This window comes from Elgaria multicarinata, chromosome 3 (assembly GCF_023053635.1).
Source record: "Elgaria multicarinata webbii isolate HBS135686 ecotype San Diego chromosome 3, rElgMul1.1.pri, whole genome shotgun sequence".
NCBI classification, from domain to species: domain Eukaryota; kingdom Metazoa; phylum Chordata; class Lepidosauria; order Squamata; family Anguidae; genus Elgaria; species Elgaria multicarinata.
Genome location: NC_086173.1, coordinates 102,075,449 through 102,099,644, shown reverse-complemented (window position 1 = coordinate 102,099,644; position 24,196 = coordinate 102,075,449). Strand labels below are relative to the sequence as shown.

The window sequence follows — 24,196 nt, the reverse complement described above, 5'->3', positions numbered from 1 at the left end:
GAGTTTACTTAAGTGTTGTGGATAAAGAAAAGCTGAAATTTGAATGTTTTAGAATAGATTGCACTTGAAAAACAATGGGGGCTTCAGCTGAGAGTTTTCCAAATATGATTTACACAATATTGCTTACCAATAAATGCAGTAGCCAAATGTCAGAGGACATTTATAGAATTAAGAAGTAAATTCTAACAGCCTGAGAGACCATTTATGCATGCAGGAAGTGACCCTGGGTTGGTTTTGGTGGGGTAGGGGTAGAATTGGCCTTAAGTTGCCCACCCCTGCTATAATACTTGGGTCTTACTGCACTCAATATTTATTTATTGTTTATTTAAAACATTTGTATCCCACCTTATATCACTAGGATCACAATAGTGCTTCCTCCTGATCTGAAATTCATGCAAGAAACTCATTATCTTTGACTTACAGGTTCCTCATCTGCATTATGACTACTTATTTCTAAATTTCATTTCCTAACCCCACAACACATAAACCACATCAAACACACAAGGTAAAGCCAGGAAGATAAAACACCAACCAAATTACAAAATACTATGTTGTCACACAGCCCAGTGATATCTCATGACCTGAGCGCTACATTATTTTTTGGGATATCTGCATTCCCCTTCTATTCCATTCTCTTTATGTCAAAACCATCAGTATCGTCATGATCATTTAAGAATTTTCACTCAAACCATCCTTATTCTTGTGGCCAAAGAGCACCATGTGCAAAACTGACTAACTATAAAAGCTTAAGGCTAGGACGTCCAGTGGGGCCGTAGCTCACTGGTAGCCCACTTGCTTTGCATGCAAAGAGTCCCATGTTTAATGTTTGGCATCTCCAGGTAGGGCTGGAAAAAATCCCTTTCTGATATCTTGGGCAGCCACTGTCAGCCAGTGTAAACAATACTGAGAACAACAGTAAACAATACAGGGAATACCGGATGCTCCCAATACCCTTGTGTGCAAAACTATCCTGGCCCTTTAACTGAAGCCATTGATGATACAGAAAGAATGACAGCATAAATGGCAGCAGCAGCCAGAGCACTGCATGGGGCCAGCAAATGTAAAGCTGGAAAAAGAATTCTAAGAACTGCCGATGCTGGATCTGAGCGAGGGGACATCAACTTCAGCCGTCTGTTTCCAACAGTGACCAAGTGCAAGCAAAGCAAGATTGAGAGAGCCATTTCCTGCTGCTCAGCACCTGATAATCAGAAGCTGCTTTTAGCCAGGCTAACTGATAGCTATTGCTAGCCCTATCTTCCATCCCCGAGATGGAGATTGTCATGGCCTCTGGTTGCGATTAATTCCCTGTGCTGAGAACGCATTACATGAAATAGTGCTTTCTCTCATCAGTCCTGAATCTACTGCTAGTCATTTAGCATTATGAGAGAATTCTGCTTTTATTATTTATATATGCCTAATTGCCATAATCTCAATCTTATCTGCCAAACCAATTATCCAAGCCAGGCATAAAACAGAGATTATTTGACACTTCTCACTACATTATAACTGCCCTTCATGCCAAACTACACGATGACTGGGTTCACATGACACAACAAACCATCATAGATGACAAGCCATAGTGGGTTGTCATATTATGTGAAAGTAGATCAATTCCCACATGGTGGCTTGCGAGTGGGAAACAAGCTACCATAACAACCCAGGGCTTCTTTTTTGGTGTTGTTCAACACCCCCTGGGTTGGTGTGTTGTCTGAACCAGCAGTGCAAACCTGTTGTGGGCATTGGGCTGGGAGCTACTCTTTCTGAGTGCAACTGCAATTGCTCTTAGTGATTGCAATGGAGGCTCCATTTTCCCCCCTCGAGTCCTAACATTTGTGCAAAATAGGGCAGATTTTTTAAAAGATTTTTTTAGCCCCAGGAATGTGCACAACTGCCTTTGTAATTAAAAAAAAAATGGGGGGGGGAAATGGGTCAAGGTCACCCCTTTAGCAAGGTGATCCTTAGGTTCTGAAGTGTTGCCCTGGCACTTGGAGATCCCCCCTTTCAGTTCACCCCTCCCATAGTCAGCAGCAACTGGGTTTAGGATGATTTAGGCCCCATGATTTAGGCTACCATTTCTGCTAACCACTTTGACAGCTGTCAAAGTTAGCTGCGGTTAGCATGACTGAGAGAGAAAAAGGGGGTGGTGTGAAGTTCTCCCTGGCAACCAGTTGCTGCTGAATCAGATAGGGGTGGACTGGAAGAGGGGACCACTAAGGGTAAATCCCAAACCTCTAAACATAACAACAATTTTTCTGAGGGGTCAATCTGATCCCGTATCCCCCCCCAAAACCTGTCAACTGTCAAAAGGTGTACAAACATACATGCAGCCTGTCTTGTCAATTACCTTCTATGATTCAGACTTTGATAGCTGAAACATAGGTGATAGGCAACCTGAGCCTATATATTTTTGACAGCCACAATTGTGTACCTCTGCAATGGTGAAAAGCCATACAAAAATAAACAGATAAATATTACGAAGATATTTGTGCACATTCCCAGGGCCAACTCCCCCAGGGCCTGTTTTGCGCAAATGTCTGGATGCAAAAAAGTAATTAACCCCCCTCCCCCCCACTCCAAACGCGACTGGGATGTGGAGCCAGCTGGAGGACCGAAGTGGAAGAAGAGGCAGAACAACCCATGGTAAGCCTGAGCACTGCGTGGCTTATTCCGCAGGGTGGGTTGTCATGACGTGCAAATCTGGGCTATGACTGGGTTCAAACCACGGTGGCTTATTTTCCCCATGTGTATGCTAGTCATTAGCCTAATTAGCCTTACCTGGCGTGAGTTGTTCAATGTCCGAACCGGGAGGAATGGCTGGCTGGGGTGGTTTACAAACTACTCTGAACCCCATGGCTCATTCTAGGTATGCTGGGTAGTTCATACACCACCCCGGCCAGCCCCATCGCCAGAGTCGAACACAGTGTCAACCGCTATCTGCCAAAATCAATTATGCTGATTAAGTGGCTTGTGATCAACACACATGGGGAGAGAAAATAAGTCACCGTGGCTTCCCCGCCCCCCGTGATTGTGCGAATCTGCCTGTTATGTTAACACTGCGATTACAAGGAACGTGTGTTTTTCCCCCTCTTGTTAAACAGCAGTGGTGAGGGAGGGGCAATTGGGATTGGGCACCAATGCAAGGGGAGCTGTTTAAAAAAGAAAAAAAGAAAAATTATGATTTGCCCCTTCAAAAGTCTGATTTGCCCCAAGGGAATACAGGAATTCTAGTGAGAGAAGATTTTCGTCAGGATGATGGTAGGGCGAAGGGTTAAGCTGCCTCTTGTTGAGCCATCGACCCCGATCCCGATTCCCCAGAGGCTGCTATTTAACAACAACAACGAAAGCAACCCAGAAAGGTTAAGTGCAATCATGCGTTTAATGCCTCATGTCGTCTGGTCCAGAAAGGACATTTTTGTGCAGAGCTTAAGGGTTCGACACCTCCCCCCCCCAAACTAATTATTACCAGAATACACATTACCAGCCCACACTGAGAGCCATCTTAATGACTGTGTACCCAAACCTATCCCTAGGATTCTGTCAGCTCAATCACAGCCGATGGCAGTTTTGCAGGCTACAAAATAGGCTGACACAGAAAGAGCCAAATGCAAGAACTAACTGCTTCTCCGAATTCCAGAGCTTTCCCACACAAAACACTCCCTTTGAATCAACCAGGCTCAGTCACACTCACAGATGGGTGTGGATCCCATTTCTGACCTAAAAAAAAAAGTCCCCCCCCCCTCGATGCTGCCACCGCCTGCCGCCTCCACCTCAGGGCGGGGGCTGAGGGAAGGGGAACAAAGAACTGAAATCAAAAACCTTCACAGATCCTGGGAAAAGTGCTACCATAAAACCTGAGGCATGAGATTATGAAGTTCCTGCTCACACTTTGCAGGAGAGATTTTAAGTTACTTTTCTTGGGCTGTTAAAGGCAACAGGGCTTTCGAAAACCCGCAAGAATGTAGCAATAGACTTGCTACCAGTTTTTGCTTTCTTACGCTCCGGAAAAAACATTGCATTTTTTCCCCCCACAGAAATTGCTGGAAAATGTTCAACCCACTTCCGAACAGTTACTCTTCTAAGCCCTAAAAAGCTTAATTTCTCTTTTTAAAGACTTAAGTTCTAAGGTTTTAATGCTTTCATTCCCCTCCCCCCCCTTTTTGATTTGTGCATTCTTGCAGTCCTTTGGTCAAGGATTTCTCTAAATCAGGGACAGTCAATGTCTTTAGCCCAGGGGCTGGATTATCCCCTGCCAAGCTGCTTACATGGCCAGAGACCGCCTTCATTGTGTCAAAATCGATTCCCCAGCCCTGCATCTTTGAGCCTATGAGCATCCTCTCTTTTAGCAGTGGGAGGGGGGCATTAGGGAAGGAGGCCTGAGAGCAGAAGCCAACTTTGACCAGGCCAAATGTTGCTCCCAGTGGGCTTTTCTATGCAGGGCAGTTAATCCATTGCATCTTCTTCTGGTTTCATCACAGAACTGAGCACTACACGAAGCCCGTTTCCTTTGCTGCTTTCTCGCCACATAACCTTTAGATGACAATGCGGTATAGCAGAATAGCGTGAATACACAAGAGGAAATACGGCTTTCTTTTGCCGTTAGAAGTAATACCCCATTTGCCATGCTCTAAAAATCCTCATAGAAAGTGCTGTTTACAAATAGAAGTGAATTTGGAGGGTTGCATCATCATCTAGAAAACCCATAAACAACCGTGAGCAGGGAATGAGGGGCGCACAACAAATGCCTCATGTAGAAAAGCTGCCTGCCCCTCCTAGCGTTAGAATGGAGAGATGCCATTGCCACAGAGGCTTCTGGACTGTATCTCTGCTCCAATGCTAAGAATGAATGGCGAAAGGGCAGCCCAGTTCAGATGTGGGACCCAACTCTCAGGAACGGTGTCTTGAGCACTGCACAAACTAAGCTCAGTGCTATGCACCTGAGCATCATGTGCCACTTCTGAGCTTGACCAGCACCTAAGTACAAGACACCCAGGACATTTACCTCAACCTCTACCTATAAAGAACATTTTCAATATTTTGTGATTTGTTACTTCGTAGAGTTTTCCTCAAGCTTTTTGAAAACTACTGGGTCACTGTAGTTGCAAAAGAGGGGTAATGGGTTGTTACTTGTCCAAGATATTGGCTTCATATTTAATGAGCGAATTTCTTTTGTTTGAATGGAGATTCAGTTAAATCTTGACTTATAATGATCAGGTTAATGAAGCAGACATTAAAGAGATCTTTCTCACACTTGTTTATCTGACCTACTATGGTTTCCTCCTCCCAACCTTCCTTTACAGAGATCCCCACTAGCAGAGCAAGGTTTTCTGGTTAATGGGTGTATCTTTAAACCTAGGGGGCCACACCTTCTCTGTCACTGCAGGACAGCAGGATAGTTTGGGAAACTGCTCCCTGTCTACCTGCCTCTGCTGTTCCCAAAAGAACTGCCTCAAAAAACTCAAGAATCTGCCTTAAATATTAATTCTTTCATCACTTTCCAAGAAGTGCTCTAATATCACACCATCCCTCTAGTTAATCCACTTTTTAAATGTTCCTTTTCATAATTTCATCTTTTCCACTACAACTTTCTTATTCTTTACATTTCAGAGACCAACTTACTCAGTGACCTACAAGCATATCTGGCAACAATGGCCATAGCCAGTAATATTGACATTTAAAGGCCTAAAGTGATGCTCTTTAGGTTACATGAGAAGAACTGTTTGTGTTGGTAAACATTTTATGTACTTTGCATATAGTAATAATTCCCAGGGTGAAACCTTCTAACTAAAAGTAACTTATTTTGCCTATAAGCCCCTCTGGCGCGTGTGTGTGTGTGTGTGTGTGTGTGTGTGTGAGAGAGAGAGAGAGAGGCTTAACCACTCTAAATCTAAGCACAATTTCCTGCTTCCTGCTACTATCAAAAATGATAAGGGTAGTGGGGGGAGGCAGAGACAAGCCCTCAGCCAGGTAAAGAGAGAGGTTCACCATGGTGTGCCCTGGTTTGTGGCTCCCTTTTACCTATGTGAAGCAAGACAATGATAAGGGGGAAAGAGACTAGTGTATTTTTATTTATTTATTTATTTATTAGATTTTTATACTGCCCAATAGCCGAAGCTTTCTGGGCGGTTCACAAAAATTAAAACCACAATAAAACACCCAACAGGTTAAAAACACAATTATGAAATACAGTATAAAAAGCGCAACCAGGATAAAACCACACAGCAAAATTGATATAAGATTAAAATACAGAGTTAAAACAGTAAAATTTAAATTTAAGTTAAAATTAAATGTTAAAATACTGAGTGAATAAAAAGGTCTTCAGCTGGCGACGAAAGCAGTACAGTGTAGGCGCCAGGCGGACCTCTCTGGGGAGCTCGTTCCACAACCGGGGTGCCACAGCAGAGAAAGCCCTCCTCCTAGTAGCCCCCTGCCTCACTTCCTTTGGCAGGGGCTCACGGAGAAGGGCCCCTGTGGATGATCTTAAGGTCCGGGTAGGTACATATGGGAGGAGGCGTTCCTTCAAATAACCTGGCCCCAAACCGTTTAGGGCTTTAAATGTCATACTATACTATACTATATTATATGTGTAGTATGTGTACGCAAGGGTAGGATTTTTCCCCTCAGTGGTGTGCTCCCTCTCAATTTCCCTTCTATCTGACGCTGCAATAGAAAACAAAGGGAACTGGGAAAAGACAGAAGCTGCTCTAATTTGCATACTTCTGTGGTTCTTTGCTTCTAAGCTATTTTGGCTGTGAAGGTAGACAGCGCCCCTGAGGAATCCTCCTTCTCACTTTCCGAGGCCTACAGCAGAGTGTGTTTATAGTATGAAAAGAAGCAGCTAGTATTGGAACTCACCCACACTCCTTGAGGATGAAAGAAGCCAGGTTCAGAATCTCTTTAATTACGTCCATCCCATTGTTTCCTCCATCCAGGGCGCCCAGGTCCTCATAGCTAGAGACCAAAGACAAGGTCTAAAAGCCAAAGCATTACCTGACTTTTCAAACAGCAGCCAAACACACACGTTACTGGAAAACAACTACATAGGACAATATGTCATTAGAGTTTTCTAGAGGCTTAGCAGGTGGGGAATATGGAGAATGAAAAGTTTTGAGAAATGGGAAAGTGGGGACAGTTCCAGTGCACCATTTTGGGGATGATTATCACTTAGTCTGTAATTGTTATTCACTGATTTGCCTTGCACATGTTCATCCCCAAAGATCAATGGCGCCTGTCACCATGTTTTACTTTTGTCTCATTTTGCTGCACAGGAAACAATACTCAATTACATGGAGTACTAAGGGCTACTTTAGACATGGCAGAAATGGGTCCATTTACTTGAACACAGATCTTCTCTAATCACATAGAGTGTGGTTCAATTTTAACAGCAACCAGAGTGAGCAGGTGATCAATGCCAGAGAAGGAGCAGGTGCAGGTGATGGCCCCAGTAAGAGGTTTCATCTCTCTAATGAATGTAATGTGCCAAGGGATAAAAGATGGCTTCTCTGCCAAAGGGTGGCTACAAGTGGCTATATGCCAGATTTGCATTCCTTAATTGTGGACATCATGTCCTAGCAGACAAAGGGAAAAACTTTCAATCAATAGAACATTGAATGTTACCTATGACTCATTGAGATTGTGCACCTTAACTTGAAAATTGAATGTAACTTAACTTGCTAAATCCAGAACTGACCAATAGAAGGGTTAGAAAGAGACTAACACCCTCTTGTAGTCAGGGTCTATATATACTGTGAGATTCCTTTGTTCTGGGTGTCTCCATCTTGTGGAACTGGAGAGCACCCCCATACTGCAGTATCGGAAGTAAATGGATTAAGTATATTCTCCAGCCTCGTGTGTCTGATTGGCTATTAACACGCCAGGGAAGTGGGCCTTTAAATACCTGGTTAAGGGACAACACAGGGAGCTCACTTACCCCTTCTCTGGGAAAAAGGAACACCCAGCTCCAACTGACAGTTGCCCCTTACGACTGGAGAGCAGAAGGGATGCACCTGTTGACCTACAAAGCTTTTCACTGTCTAGCTCCTTCCTATCTCTCCTCTCTCATCTCACACTATTGCCCCGCTCGTGCTCTTCGCTCCTCTGATGCCATGTTTCTCGCCTGCCCAAGGGTCTCTACTTCCCTTGCTCGGCTTCGTCCATTTTCTTCCGCTGCCCCTTACGCCTGGAACGCTCTTCCAGAACATTTGAGAACTACAAGTTCAACCGCAGCTTTTAAAGCTCAGCTAAAAACTTTTCTTTTTCCTAAAGCTTTTAAAACTTGATTTTGTTCTGACTTTATACTGTTAGTTTTACCCTACCCAGTGCCTGTTTACCCTACCCTGTGCCTGTTTGCATTCTCTTCCCCTCCTTATTGTTTTATTATGGTTTTATTAGAATGTCAGCCTATGCGGCAGGGTCTCGCTATTTACTGTTTTACTCTGTACAGCACCATGTACATTGATGGTGCTATATAAATAATAATAATAATAATAATAATAATAATAATAATAATAATAACAGCCATTGTGGAGCCAACCCAGGGCTTTCCACTGAAGCACCTGAGGACAATTCCTCTGCAAAGTTACTGTTTGCCCCATGGGACAGAATATACAATTACCTATGTACCTTTCTCCCAGTAATATACAATTACCTATATTACTTTTCTCCCAGTAAAACAAATAGCAGCTCCAGCAAGAGTAATTTTAAATTGGGAAAACTATATAAAAAGAAAGGCTTATCCCCTCCTCAGTACCACTACTGAATTTTGGCTGCTAGTACTAATTCTTTAAAAATTAAGAGAGATCCTGTTAATACATGGATCACTCACATTGCGTCTAGTTTGGCTCTTACAAGCCCAGCGGTCTTTATCAAAAGAGCAAGGGAAAAATAAAACATCGTAAGGAGGACAGAAGGAAGAGGTGTGTGACTACCGGAGGATTTCTGCCGCCAAGTGAGTCATGTCTTCGTGGAAAACGTAAGGTGGATTACTGATTATAGTGTCTACTAAACCCCAGGGCAGTAGACATTCCCAAGGACCTACATCGAAGAAAGGATCAAAACAAACTTTAGGCATAATAATACAGCAAAAGATTACTCCTCAAATTACATGTATTTCTCCCTCAATTATCATATACCTCCCAACTTGCAGGTATACTTTTGCCTGGTTTGGACAACCACCCCAGACTTCATAAACTATTGCAAATCCTCTCCTATCCCCACATCACATGTTGGTTTTGGCACAAAGGTCTTGTGTGGTATGAAGATATCACATTAACATCAGAACTAGGAACTCTGTCTTAATGTTGGCTAACAAAACCAGGAAAATAAGTCAAGGCATGGTTCTGGCTCAATTTTCTGGGCTGTTAACCAACATTAAACCAGGGTTCCCCAGGTCATAAATAACAGGGAATTCTGGCTTAATGCAAGCCTAGTGCTGAAGTTGAGATGTTGTGGGGAGGTGAAGTTGGAGCACTTAGCCCTAACACTTATTCCTGGCTTCATAAATCATGGTTTATGAATCCTGGAATGATCATTGCCTCCTCCCCTCACCCGAAAATAATCAAGCATATTAAAAAATACATCCCAACCAACCTTAGAGCAAACTGAAAAACAATTTTAATGGACCTGAAGACTGCTGTATCTGGCTGGAACATATGGAATGATGAACAAATTATGTAGAAGTCTAGCCTGGAAAAATGCAAGATAAACTTGGGAGCCATGTTCTCAATAATGCAGTTTTTATTTGCTGTCTCCTGATTGTGGCCCGAGCCTGCTCCAGCTGTATTGTCAATTAATTGAGCAGGTTTGGTTTTGGTTTAAGATAGCACTTTTTCACATTTCTGTTCCAAAAGTCTGATGTGACACTATCATTATGGCTATCCCTTCAAATATATAAGTAAAAATACTTATCCCTGCACCGAAAAACAAGAGGATGCGCCTGGTTGCCCCATTGAGAGCATCTGGATTAAAATAAATGGGGCAAGGAATAAAAGGAACATGATAGTCGGAGCCTACTACTGACCACCCAATCAAGGAGAAGATGAGGATGAAACTTTTGAAAAGCAAATTGCCAGTGTTTCAAGGATGTGTGATGTAGTAGTAATGGGGGACTTCAATTACCCCAATATCTGTTGGGAGACAAATTCTGCCAGAAGTGGCCCCTCCAAGAAATTCCTGACATGTGTGGCTGATAACTTTCTCCTACAGAAAGTGGAGGAATGAACCAGAGGATTGGCAATCCTTGACTTGATACTGACCAATAAGGATGAATTAGTGGATAAAGTGACAGCTACAGGAACTCTGGGGGAAAGTGACCATGTCATACTTGAGTTCTTAATTTTAAAGGAAGCAAAAGCTGAGTGTAGACATACACATAAGCTGGATTTTAGGAAAGCTGATTTTAATGCACCCAGAACAATAATAAGTAAGGCCCCATGGCAAATGACCCTAATTAGTAAAGGAGTCTAAGATGGGTGGGAGTTTCTAAAAAAGGAAATTTTAAAGGCACAATTACAAATAATTCTAAGAAGGAAAAAAGATAGAAGACAACAGAAGAAACCATTGTAGCTCCACAAAAAGCTTAGAGATGACCTGAAAGCAAAGAAGGACACATGTAGGAAATGGAAGGAAGGCCAGGCAACAAAAGAAGAGTACAGAAAGTAGTACAGAAGTGCCGGAATGGCATCAGGAAGGCAAAAGCTGGAATGAGTTGAGGCTAGCAAGGGATGCTAAATACAACAAAAAAGCTTTCTTTAGGTAAGTGCTTAGTAAAAGACAGAGGAAAGAAATGGTGGTTCAACTACTCAATAAGGATGGCATATTGATAACAGATGACAAAGGACAGGCTGAAGTCCTACTTCAGCTCAGTCTTCTCCCAAAAGTGGGTCTATGATCCCCTTGGAAAAAGTGAAGTACAAGCTGAAGGGACAGGATTGCAGCTTGAGATTGATAAACAAATGGTTAAGGAACACCTAATTTCCTTGAATGAGTTCAAATCTCCAGGGCCTGATGAACTGCATCCAAGAGTAATAAAGGAGCTGGCAGAAGAACTCTCAGAACCACTGTCTATTATCTTTGCGAAATCATAGAAAATTGGTGAAGTGCCAGACAACTGGAAGAGGGCTAGTCCCTGTCTTCAAAAAGGAGGAACCTTGGAACTACAGACCAGTTAGTCTGACGTCAATCCCTGTGAATTTGTTTGGAACAGATTATAAAGAAGTCAATCTGTTAGCATCTCGAAAACAATGCAGCAATTACTAGGAGCCAACATGGATTTGTCAAGAACAAATCCTGCCAGACAAAATCTAACTTGCGGACTGTGGGAATGCTGTGGATATAATATAACTTGACTTCAGCAAAGCTTTTGACAAAGTGCCCCATGATATTCTGATTAGCAAACTAGCTACAAGTGGTCTAGATGGAACAACTATTAGGTGGATCACAGTTGGCTACAGAAACAAACTTCAAAGTGAAACCACATGCACAGTTGCAAGATTGGGGATACTTGGCTCAGCAATTCTACAAGTAAGAAAGATCTTGGAGTTGTTGTAGATAACAAGCTGAATATGAGCCAACAGTGAGATGTGGCTGCAAAAAAATCAAATGCTATTTTGGGCTGCATTAATAGAAGTATAGATTCCAAATTGCATGAGGTACTGGTTCCTCTCTTTTCGGCACTGGTTAGGCCTCATCTTGAGTACTGCGTCCAGTTCTGGGCACCACACTTCGAGAAGGATGCAGACAAGCTGGAGGGGGTTCAGAAGAGGGCAATGAAGATGATCAGGGGGATGGAAACAAAGCCCTATGAGGAGAGACTGAAAGAACTGGGCATATTTAGCTTTGAGAAGAGAAGACTGAGGGGAGACATGATAGCACTCTTCAAGTACTTGAAAGGTTGTCACACAGAGGAGGGCAAGAATCTCTTCTCAAACATCCCAGAGTGCAGAACACAGAATAATGGGCTCAAGTTGCAGGAAGCCAGATTCCAGCTGGACGTCAGGAAAAACTTCCTGACTGTTAGAGCAGTATGACAATGGAACCAATTGGCTGGGGAGGTAGCGGGCTCTCCCACACTAGAGGCATTCAAGAGGCAGCTGGACAGCCATCTTTCAGGTGTGCTTTAATGTGGATTCCTGCATTGAGCAGGGGGTTGTTCTCGATGGCCTTATGGGCCCCTTACAACTCTACTATTCTATGATTCTATGATATCAGTATGCTTATTCACATATTTTGGGGGGATACTGCACACTGATGCTGGGAGGTACATAAGCCTTTATTAGCAATAGCATTCTCCAGGCAGTGTTCCTGGCACACAAGCATGCTGGTAGACCTTTCTAGCAGTCTTATATTTTCATGGAAGAGAGATCTCATCTCCCCCCTCCCCCTAGTACCATTTGGAACTGATAAATGCAAATATGAAAGGGACTTACTTGAAAAGACATCATGGTGAAGGATGGTGATCCTATCTTGTAGGTGTAACCTATGGAGACAAAATTATGCACAACACACACACACACACACACACACACACACACACACACACACACTTTAACATTTTATGATTGAAAATATTTGTTAAAACCCATCACTCCCAAATCACAGGTAAAAAGAGCACTGGGGAAAAACAACAACAAAGTTCACAGGATTGTGGAGCTCTTACATTGTTCTCTCATTTTTAATGACTCATTTCTAGGATTTAAGGTAAAACAACCAAGGCTGTGTACATTCGAAAACATAATTAAAAACAAAACCAGCATTAAAACATTAAAAGCAACAACTGAACTAGAAATAATTTAAACTTGCACAAACTCAAAAGAACAACCTGTTGTTGCAACCCTCCGATTATGCAGAACCTTTATTCAGCAACTAATTTTGCACTCCTTTTAGCCATCCCCACTCCCATAGTACATTGCCTAGGAAAGTTATTACCATTCCCACTTTAAAGACTGAAAGCTCAGAACTACTAATCTGCAGAGGGCCATCTGTCAGTCAATGGCTGAACTTGCAAACCTCTGTCTCCCAGACTCGACACAATGTCCATTAGGCCACACTTACTTCACTACAAAAATAATCTCATTACATCTGAAGGTCCCTCTTGGAAATACCAACTGCAGATTTATCCCCCACTCCACACACCCTTTTTGCACCAAGTTGACAGATGTCCCTTATTTTAAGTGAACAAAATAGAAATTATATTAAATTAAATTAATTTTTGCAGCTGCACCGTTTTCTAGTGGTGGCTGAAGTGAAGTAATTGTTATATGAGTGGAAGCAGAGAGAACAGCTGTTTGGCAAGGCCTTACACAACCAGCAACCACTGCAAGTGGTGGTATTTAGGAACTAAGAGAATGAGGTGTCAAGTTTCATAACCTTGCCCTAGTCCCATTACCAGGCATTTTCTGATTAGGAATGAAGGACCAAGAAAAAGAAAATTCATCAGTCTGCAACCACATGCCTTTGGGAGGAACAGGTTTCATTAGCAGAAAATGGCTTTTACCAAACTTTGCCCACAGGGGAACACTAACATCCTAACATGCAGCTTTAAAAGGCAAGCCCACAACTGGCTTAGATTGGAAGTTAACATGGCTTAACATGCTGTCTTCATGGAAAACAGCTTCAGGGCGATGAGTCTTGGCAGCCTCTCAAAGTTAGAAGTAGAAATTAAAGGTGAATTTGTTTGCTTCCCACTAGAACCTCCCTATGCTCTTGTATTAGCAACTAGGGAGACGGTTTGCCTAACTGTGACGTCCAGAATGGTGAAAACCCACGCGGTTTCTGCCTTGTGTGCCGTATGAGAAGGGCAACAGATGAGAAACAGGGTTGGTGACTCTTTTTCAACTCAATGGGTCTGTTCAGATGTAACAGCAGTGTTCAGCGGGAATTTGTAAGTCCAAGTGCAGTAAGTCTGTGCAATTGCTAAATATCGGATTTCCCCCCATACTTCGATACAAATCCCAAGTGTCTAGCAGACTGAGTTGCCTGCAAAGTTCATTACATTGTCTGTACATATAATTTTAGAATAAAAACTGAGCGAGGTGGGGCAAACAAAGTAAATGCAAAATGCAAGCCTTTGTGTTTTTAAAGCGTAGTCTTAAAACCTTTGTCCACAAAGGACAATCTAGGGTACTTGCAGAGGAAAAAGAATGGAAAGAAAAATGTAGGTATATGGAGCAAAGGAAAGTGTGGTAGTATGGAGGCAATGCTGTGAGGCTAACATGTCTACTGCTTACACTCCTAACAAGACAGCTAACATGTCTACTGATTACACGATTCCAAAAGAAGTGAGGCAGGTGGCTACCAGGAAGAGGGCCTTTTCTGCTCTGGCACCCTGGCTTTGGAACGAGCTCCCTAAAGAGGTTTGTCTGGTACCTACGTTGTGCTCTTTCTAAGACCAGGTGATGACCTTTTTATTTCCCTAAGCATTTTTTAGCATTTTAGCATTCCACTTTTTAGCTCTGCTGTTTTAAATCTGCTATTGCATTTAAAACTCTGTATTGTGGTAGGTTTTCCTATTGTTGCCTTTTTATACTACTGTCTTAAGCCATTATCTTTTATATTGTATTTTATACTGTATTTTGTGTTTTTAATTTTTGTGAACTGTCAACAGAGCTTTGGCTATTGGGCAGTTTAGAAATGTAATAAATAAAGGTTCGGATGTTAAAATCTAGGTGCCCTAACTTGCATTTTCTGTGTTTTGTTGTGTTTTCTATACTGGATTTATGCACATTCTACAGCAACTGCTTGGGCAGGTAAGCTGCTTATTTATTAAAATGCAAAAATATCAGCAAAGCTATGTGCTTGTATTATGGTCTGTCTCAAGAGCTGTGATGGGTGGGCGGGCAATTGCATAGCCGATCAACAAAGAATAAACTGTAACAAATTAAAAGGTGGCAGTGTGGAGTGCTCCTAGTTCAGGGATCCAGGCATGCCGTGCTATCCCTCCTTCCCCTAGTTTTCTGCCCCACCCGCAGTCAACATTCTGCGTGAGCATGTGCTGATGGGTGTGTGGTGTGTTCCCAAATATTTTTGTGTCTTTTCGTAAACCTTGTGGGTTTTCCCAAGTGTGCTGATACCACTTGGTTAGATGGTGCCATTTTGGCTTCAAGATTCATCTCAGAGATATGTTCACTCTTAGTGTATGGGATTTGTGCTTTTACCTTTCAGCATTTTCTTTGGTGAGATTCACAGCAGCTTCTAATTTGTCTATGGCAATAACCTGGCTCTGAGAAAGAAAGAAAGAAAGAAAGAAAGAAAGAAAGAAAGAAAGAAAGAAAGAATGAATTTTAGCAAACATGAAACCATTTCTTGGGCACAAGTGAAAAAAGCATCTGAGGTGAACAATGTCAATGTACCGTTTTGGTAAAGAGCTTTTGCTAATATTACAATAGCTCTAGCATGGAAGAGCTTTTAAAAATATTGATATACATACAACTGTTTTCAGGGAGAATTCTTACCTTGTGATATGTCTCCATGTGTTCTTCCCCCCCACCCCTCTCTCTCTCTCTCTCACACACACAAACACATATTGTCACCACATTATGCAGGGCGTATGCTAAATTTTCTGATATGGCCATGAACTATCTTGTTCTAAGAACGTAAGAACAGTCCAGCTGGATCAAACTGAAGACCTATTTACTCCAACAGCCTGGTTTTGACAGTGGCCAACCAGATGCAAACAACTGAGATGCCAGAGGTGATATTATAGCCATCATTATGACTAGTAGCCATTGATAACCTTATCCCCCATGAATTTATCTAATCTCCTTTAAAGCCAACTAAGTTGGTGGCCATCACCACAATTTATGATAAGAATTTGCAAAGTTTGACTATTTATTTATTTTATTTTATTTTATTTATTTATTACATTTTTATACTGCCCAATAGCAGAAGCTGTCTGGGCGATTCACAAAAATTAAAACCATAATAAAACTACCAACGGGTTAAAAACACAAATACAAAATACAGTATCAAAGCACAACTATGCACTATAAAAACAAATACTTCCTTTTGTCTACCTTGAACTACCTTTGTCTACCATTCAACTTCACTGGATGGCCCTGGCTTCTAGAATTATGAGGGAGAAAAATGTATCTCTATTCATTTTCTCTACACCACCAATAATTTTATATATCTTGAACATTTGAAAACTGAAAATAACCAGTTGAGAGGAGAGTACTTGCAAAAGAAAATGTGAATATGATATTTGGTTTTGGTAATTAGGCCCTAAATCATTAATGCTTAGAAGCAGCAGCCCTTCTTTCTTCGTTTGCATTTTTCTGGGTGAAACGGGGACCCAGATATCTCAACACTGTTTTTGTACAAATAGTTAACATTTCACTCACGTGGGGCAGCTTTTTCAGGAGACTCAGAGCAATTGCTCCTGAGCCACAGCCAACCTCCAGGATCACAGGACTACAGGTCTCCGGGGACAGCAAAAGGTTCTTGCTGCATGCCGATTTCAATCTTTTCCTCCATTCTTCATCCACAATAAGGGAGACCATTTCCTAGGAGGCAAAACCAAGCTCTGTGATGATTCCATCCTGAGTTCTCAGTTTCCTGTCTGGACACAGAATGTGCTGTGTGACTCCTTAGAGCTGACTTGGTTTGTTGAGGCCTGTGCTTTTGTAGGCAACAGCCCAAGATGACAGATGCACTTGCCCATTTTACTTACTTTTGCCTGATGAAATAAGCTGTTGCCAATGAAAGCTCATGTTTCAATTGTGTATTAATGCATTTTGTCCTTTTCCTGCTAAAGGTTTTTATCTAGTGGAGTCATTCCACCAGCACAAGGGGACCTTTGTTGGAATTGATTCCCCCCTCTCCTCTGCAGTCCCCCAAATCTGCTCCAGAACGTTGGAGGACCCTCCAGAGAAGATTTGTGGTAGGCGCAGGGTGGGAAAGGATGGGGAAGGCCCTTTACATGCGTGGACTTCTTCTCACACCAGGGTAGGATCCAACCCACAGAGGGAGAGCAGCTTCAGGTATGATAGTATTGCTGAGTAGATAGGAAGCACAAGACCCTCACACATGTTATCCTCTGCCAACAATGTCTCATTCAAAATAAAAATTATGTATCTCCCCGCTACTGGCAGCTTGCACATTTTCCGGGAACGGGAAGATGCAGGAATTGCATTTCAGATGCAGCCCTTCAGCTCCATGTGACAAACATATTTTCTAAATACATTTGCCACAAGTGGGGGGTAAAAGGATAAAAGCCACACAGATGGGGGAGTGGGGGAGAAGAGAAACATCAATCACTGGGGCATTTGTGAATTGGCAGCACAAAGTTACAGAGAGAAAGAAGCTAGAGGTGGGGGTGGGGAGGAAGAGAGAGAGCGAGGGGAAGAAATTAAAAGCAGGTCCCGCACTGAAAGTTCAGGCCAGTAGTGGAAAAATGTAAGGCCAGTATAATAGAAGCATCATTCTAAGAGCTTCCCTTATTACATTACGATCCTATTCAAGCCTTTGGCTGTGCAGAAACAAGCTGTGGGGACACACACACAATAATATGAATGCCTATAAGTATGAGGTGTAAAATGATAGGCTATTAGTTAGTTTCAGCATCAATTTGTATTTTTGGTGTAAACACTAGTGCAGTGTGGAAACTTGCAGGAAGGGCAGATTTCTTCACATGAGAGAGCTGTATAGACAGAAAAGCCTTCGCCAACAGAGAGCCCTGTTTGCCTCTCTACACCTGTTTATTCACACACCTGCTCTTCTCCTCCTCCAGCAAATAACCTATCAGAAAGTGGGTCATAAAGCCTGGAAGGAGACTCATCTGTCTCTCCCAGTTATTTCCCACCATAAATATTTTTGCATGGCACTTCAATTGGTTGCTGTGGAAACAGTTAGGATGTTGCAAACAGGTAACAACATGTAGCAACTGGGGCAGAAGAGTCCCAAAGGGCTTGTTACAAAACATTTATCTAGGGGTAGTGGTGAATTGGATACATTCACACTAACATGGGGAAAAGAGGGAAGGGTTGTAAACGGTGTCAGCTCAGTATAAGGATTACGGCTTTGATGACCCAAACTACGTGTGATAGAGCAGACCCATTTGTTTGAACCTTTTTGTTGTTTATTCGTTCAGTTGCTAAAGTTGCTTCCGACTCTTCGTGACTTCATGGACCAGCCCACGCCACAGCTTTCTGTCGGCTGTCGCCACCCCTAGCTCCCCCAAGGTCAAGTCTGTCACCTCCAGGATATCATCCATCCATCTTACCCTTGGTCGGCCCCTCTTCCTTTTGCCTTCCACTTTCCCTAGCATCAGCCTCTTCTCCAGGGTATCCTGTCTTCTCATTATGTGGCCAAAGTACTTCAGTTTTGCCTTTAATACCATTCCCTCAAGTGAGCAGTCTGGCTTTATTTCCTGGAGTATGAACTGGTTTGATCTTCTTGCAGTCCAAGGCACTCTCAGCATTTTCCTCCAACACCACAGTTCAAAAGCATCTATCTTCCTTCGCTCAGCCTTCCTTATGGTCCAGCTCTCGCAGCCATAGGTTACTACGGGGAATACCATTGCTTTAACTATGCGGACCTTTGTTGTCAGCGTGGTGCCTCTGCTCTTAACTATTTTATCAAGATTTGTCATTGCTTTCCTCCCAAGAAGTAAACGTCTTCTGATTTCCTGGCTGCAGTCAGCGTCTGCAGTAATCTTTGCGCCCAGAAATACAAAGTCTGTCACTGCCTCCACGTTTTCTCCCTCTATTTGCCAGTTATCAATCAAGCTGGTTGCCATAATCTTGGTTTTTTTGAGGTTTAACTGCAACCCGGCTTTTGCACTTTCTTCTTTCACCTTTGTCATAAGGCTCCTCAGCTCCTCTTCGCTTTCAGCCATCAAAGTGGTGTCATCTGCATATCTGAGATTGTTAATGTTTCTTCCTGCGATTTTAACTCCAGCCTTGGATTTGTCAAGCCCAGCACATCGCATGATGTGTTCTGCATACAAATTGAATAGGTAAGGTGGGAGAATACGCCCCTGCTGTACTCCTTTCCCAATCTTAAGCCAGTTCGTTGTTCCGTGGTCTGTTCTTACCATTGCTACTTGTTCGTTATACAGATTCCTCAGGAGGCAGACAAGATGACTTGGGATCCCCATACCACCAAGAACTTGCCACAGTTTGTTATGATCCACACAGTCAAAGGCTTTAGAATAGTCAATAAAACAGAAATAGATGTTTTTCTGGAACTCCCTGGCTTTCTCCATTATCCACCGGATATTGGCAATTTGGTCTCTAGTTCCTCTGCCTTTTCTAAACCCAGCTTATACATCTGGCAATTCTCACTCCATGAATTGCTGGAGTCTACCTTGCAGGATCTTGGGCGTTACCTTGCTGGCATGTGAAATAAGTGCCACTGTCCGATAGTTTGAACATTCTTTAGTGTTTCCCTTTTTTGGTTTGGGGATATAAGTTGATTTTTTCCAGTCTGATGGCCATTCTTGTGTTTTCCAAATTTGCTGGCATATGGCATGCATCACCTTGACAGCATCATCTTGCAATATTTTAAACAGTTCAGCTGGGATACCGTCGTCTCCTGCTGCCTTGTTATTAGCAATGCTTCTTAAGGCCCATTCAACCTCACTCTTCAGGATGTCTGGCTCTAACTCACTGACCACACCGTCTGAGCTATCCCCGATATTATTATCCTTCCTGTACAGATCTTCCATATATTCTTGCCACCTTTTCTTGATCTCTTCTGTTTCTGTTAGGTCCTTGCCATCTTTGTTTTTGAGCATACCCATTTTTGCCTGGAATTTACCTCCGATGTTTCTAACTTTCTGGAAGAGGTCTCTTGTCCTTCCTATTCTATTGTCTTCTTCCACTTCCACGCATTGCTTGTTTAAAAATAATTCCTTATCTCTTCGGGCTAACCTCTGGAATTTTGCATTTAATTGGGCATGTCTCCCCCTATCACTGTTGCCTTTTGCTTTCCTTCTTTCTTGGGCTACTTCCAGTGTCTCAGCAGACAGCCATCTTGCCTTCTTGGTTTTCTTTTTCTTTGGGGCGTTTTTTGTTTCCACCTCTTGGACAATGTTGCGAATTTCTATCCATAGTTCTTTCGGGACCCTATCTACTAAATCTAGTCCCTTAAATCTATTCTTCACTTCCACTGCATATTCATTAGGAATATTAGTGAGCTCATATCTAACTGATCTGTGGGTCTTCCCTATTCTCTTTAGTTTGATTCTAAATTGTGCAATAAGAAGTTCGTGATCTGAACTACAGTCAGCTCCATGTCTTGTTTTTACCGTCTGTATAGATGTCCGCCACCTTTGGCTGCAAAGGATGTAGTCAATCTGATTTCGGTGTCGGCCATCTGGTGAAGTCCATGTATAAAGCTGTCTTTTAGGTTGTTGGAAGAGAGTGTTTGTTATGCACAGTGAGTTGTCCTGGCAAAATTCCAGATGTCATCTGACTACCCACCTTGGCGTTCCAGTCTCCTGTAACGAAAATAACATCTCTTTTTGGTGTATTATCCAGTAGGTGCTGCAGATCCTCATAGAACTGATCTACTTCTGCTTCTTCAGCATCTGTGGTTGGGGCATATATTTGGATCACTGTGGTGTTAAATGGCTTACCGTGAATTCGAATTGAGATCATTCTGTCATTTTTTGGATTGTATCCAAGTACTGCTTTAGCCACTTTATTATTAATTATGAAGGCTACTCCATTTCTTCTGTGATCCTCTTGTCCACAGTAGTAGATCTGGTGGCGATCTGATGCGAAGTGGCCCATTCCATTCCATTTCAGTTCACTGACACCCAATATATCTATATTTAATCTTGACATCTCCCCAATAACCACATCCAATTTGCCCTGGCTCATAGATCTTACATTCCAGGTTCCTTTGGTGTGTTGATCTTTAGAACATCGGATTCGTTGTTCACCACCAGCACCGTCGGCCACTAGCCATGCTTTTGGCTTTGAGCTAGCTGCGTCATCACATCTGGGGCTACTTGAACTTATCCTCTGTTCCTCCCCAGTAGCATTTTGACCATCTTCCGACCTGGGGGTCCCATCTTCCGATGGTATACCGACACATCTCTGGTTGTACTGATCCATTTAGTACCCAACCTAGGTGGGGCCATAGACCTAGAGGTCGCTCATTACCATTCATGTCCTAAGCAACCAGGTTCCCTCCAGATGCATTGAACCATTTATTCTCTTTCTCTCTCTCTATGCTTTTAACACATATCATTCATTGCAGTTATTCACTGCCAAACATATGAACTCACTCTTGCATATAAACGCCACACAATTTTACCGCTTTCATACATGCAGCTTACCTTGAGAGTCAATTCATACTTCCTATCTGAGGTAGATGAAGTCCTTAAGTGGTGACTTTTACAGCTTCATTTTCATGTGGGGTGTGTTTTACTGAAATTACCTCAAACATGAAATTTCCCAAGAGAAACATTCATTTTGAAGTGTATTATCTAAGATGCTAATGTTGGGCATTTCCATAAGAGTGCAGTTTCAGTCAAATGGTTCCCCACGTGAAAATGAGATCATAAAGTCCGCCATACAAAAACTTTACTTCACCTCAGAAATACATGTGAGGCTTTTTCATTCTGTAAAACTTCAACATGATTACTGCCTTGTCCCTCTTACTTCTCAATCAGCTGCTGAGGTAGAAGAAAGGAAAACCATGAGACCTGAAGGATTTCCAGCACATTCTTCCAAATCCAATAGCAACACCACAGAGGCCTAAGTGGGTCCACGAGATTGGGGTATAGTGGTTTGCCTTATGATACAACCGTGGGGATAAGGCACTCAGCTGAAAACATACATCTGCTTCTGGACTTTGGGCTGAAAAGAAATGTTGGCAGGCCACTAAGAGGGTGTCTTCATCCCTTCTAGCTGCCTTTGTTGATGCTGCACAACAGGAAGAATCCATTGACCCACAAAGAGAAAAAAAGGATTCATAGGTCAGATCTGGAATAGTGGTTCCCAGGTTGGCTATTTCTTAGGCATCATAATCCAAAAGAGACAAGCTTGTGTACCTTTATGAACTCCAAACCAAGGCAGCGTTCAGGGAGGTGAAGTTTCTGCAATCTGAAGGGAGAAATTGCTTTTGTGGACTTTCCACAGAACGTTTGGAGCTTAAGCCATAATTCTTTTGGAATATGGCTAACCTTGTTCGCAACAATGATCAAAAGCAAAGTTCTGGGGAGCACAAGAATTGGGGAGCACGCTGTATTAAGAAAATGTTTCTGGAGAACTAGAACATGTAGAATCGCCTACTCCAATAAGGTCAGGTCAGGTCAGGTCAGGATAACACTACTTCTTATAGTGCAGGTGAATCTGGCTGCAATGGGTACCCTGATGCTCATGGAATATTTTTTACGATGTTTTAGAATGTTTTTACAATGTTTTTAACAATGTATATTATGTTTTAATTCAGTTTTATGTATTTTATTTTTACTGCTGTTCCCCGCTTCGATCAGAATGGAGAGGCAGGTAATAAATAAATAAATAAATAAATAAATAGTAATAATCATCAGAGGCTTCACAAAGGCCTGAGATCCCACACAAACTCACGAAAGCAGGACTTTATATCCAGGACTTTCATTTGTTTTGCTCTCTCTTTTTCAAAGATGAAACTCAGAGCTGGGAATGTGCTGTTGGCAGTGGCGATAACAACAGTACTTCCTCGAATTTGCAGATGAAGTTTGTACCTATACCTAGAAAGCTTGATCAGCAAGAGCGCCCTTGAACACGCTGGCCTTCTGGCACTTTATGACTATGTGTTATTTATACAAAGGTTTCAGCACTTCAGGGAAATATCAAGTACCAGGATGGAATGCAGAGAAGTTAAACTCACTAATATAATCCAGACGTTTCTTTCTTAGTCTGTGTGCTCAGGATTACAGCCTTAAAGACCCAAACTACATGTGACAGAGGCAAACCCATTTGTTTAAACCTGGGTTGGGCCTGTTTTTGAGACTACGGAGAGTACTCCATCTCCCTGTACCATGACTTACTGCTATGTAGTCTGTCTCCTCTGGTACTTTTATCATTAGCTGAGAGTTTCAATACCAGAGGTGAACTTGGCTGGGAAAGAAGTGTTTGGGGAGGAGTGGCTATGGGGAGGAAAGCAGTCCACATGGGGCATTTTCAGTTCCAGACACCCCCCCCCCCGCACTTGAAGAATTGGACCCTGACCACATGTTTATGCCTGTTTGGAGCAGAGCCAGTTCTGCCTCCATCATGTATAGTTTGACCCCTCAGTCAATGGTTTGGTGAATGTTTACTCATGGCATCAGTGCAGGAGGCATTATGATTCACATAACACTGGAGTTTAGTATGATTAGTCATCGTCCCTGTCACCGCCCAACAAAGATTGTTTGTTTTACTGAAAGGATGATCTTTAAAATCCTGAAGATATCACATACAGAATAATTAGAATTAAACCAATTGAAGACAAGCACACACCTGAGCGTCCCCAGGTCCTGCTATTATACTGCCAGTTATCATGCCCATTTCTGTACTGTGTAAGAGTCGCGCATAACATGGCAAAAACTCATATGCTGATTGCAGCTATTCCTGCTTCAGTCGCACTAGCCACATGTGCTGTGCCACAGAAATGCCCCAAGGGTCAATTCACAATTCCAAGCCATGATGCCATGCTGGAATCAAGTAACTACAGCCAAACCTTATATGCTTATTTTGTGCAATTGAGCATTATAGTGTTAGGCTGTAATAAAGCTGCCATTAAGCCTTGTGGCCTATTGAAATGGAATATGGAGAATATCCCTGATTCAGCTAAAAGTTAGCCATGACCTACTTGCACCATTTGTTTCCCGGCATCTTACTCACAACTAATTTTATTTGTATTGGGAACTTGTGAATACATTGTCTAAGGGCCTTTGACTAAACTAAGGTTGCTGAGATGCTGGCAGTTTTTGTGTGCAGTCTGCTATGGAACAGAAATGTGAGGGCCTGGTTTGGTCCATATACAGCCCATAATGTGTCACTCTTTGCACTCTACTTTCTGGAGTTATTTTGTATATGAAGCTGGTAACTCGCTAAAGAAATAGATGTCACTGTACAATTTTCTAGACAAAACCAACTAATGTTCCTCTTCCTGCGAATGGTCCTGGCCACTCCACTTCTCTTATTTGATTTCTCCTCTGCTTTAAGAACATAAGAGGAAGCATTCCAGCATTCTGTTATCACAGTGGCCCACCAGCTGCCTGTGC

The 24,196-nt window shown here is 42.5% G+C and overlaps 1 protein-coding gene across 2 annotated transcripts in view; it reads right to left on the bottom strand.

Moving 5' to 3' along the window:
• Positions 1 to 24,196, bottom strand: part of HEMK1 (HemK methyltransferase family member 1) — a 50,478-nt gene that overhangs the window by 1,986 nt on the left and 24,296 nt on the right. For both annotated transcript variants that reach the window (XM_063121107.1, XM_063121106.1), the window contains exons 5-9: positions 16,335 to 16,496; positions 15,150 to 15,214; positions 12,423 to 12,472; positions 8,925 to 9,030; positions 6,853 to 6,948 (exon numbers count right to left, since the gene is read on the bottom strand). In XM_063121107.1, coding sequence (XP_062977177.1) covers positions 6,853 to 6,948; positions 8,925 to 9,030; positions 12,423 to 12,472; positions 15,150 to 15,214; positions 16,335 to 16,496 — 479 coding nt within the window. The remainder of the gene's footprint in view (positions 1 to 6,852; positions 6,949 to 8,924; positions 9,031 to 12,422; positions 12,473 to 15,149; positions 15,215 to 16,334; positions 16,497 to 24,196) is intronic.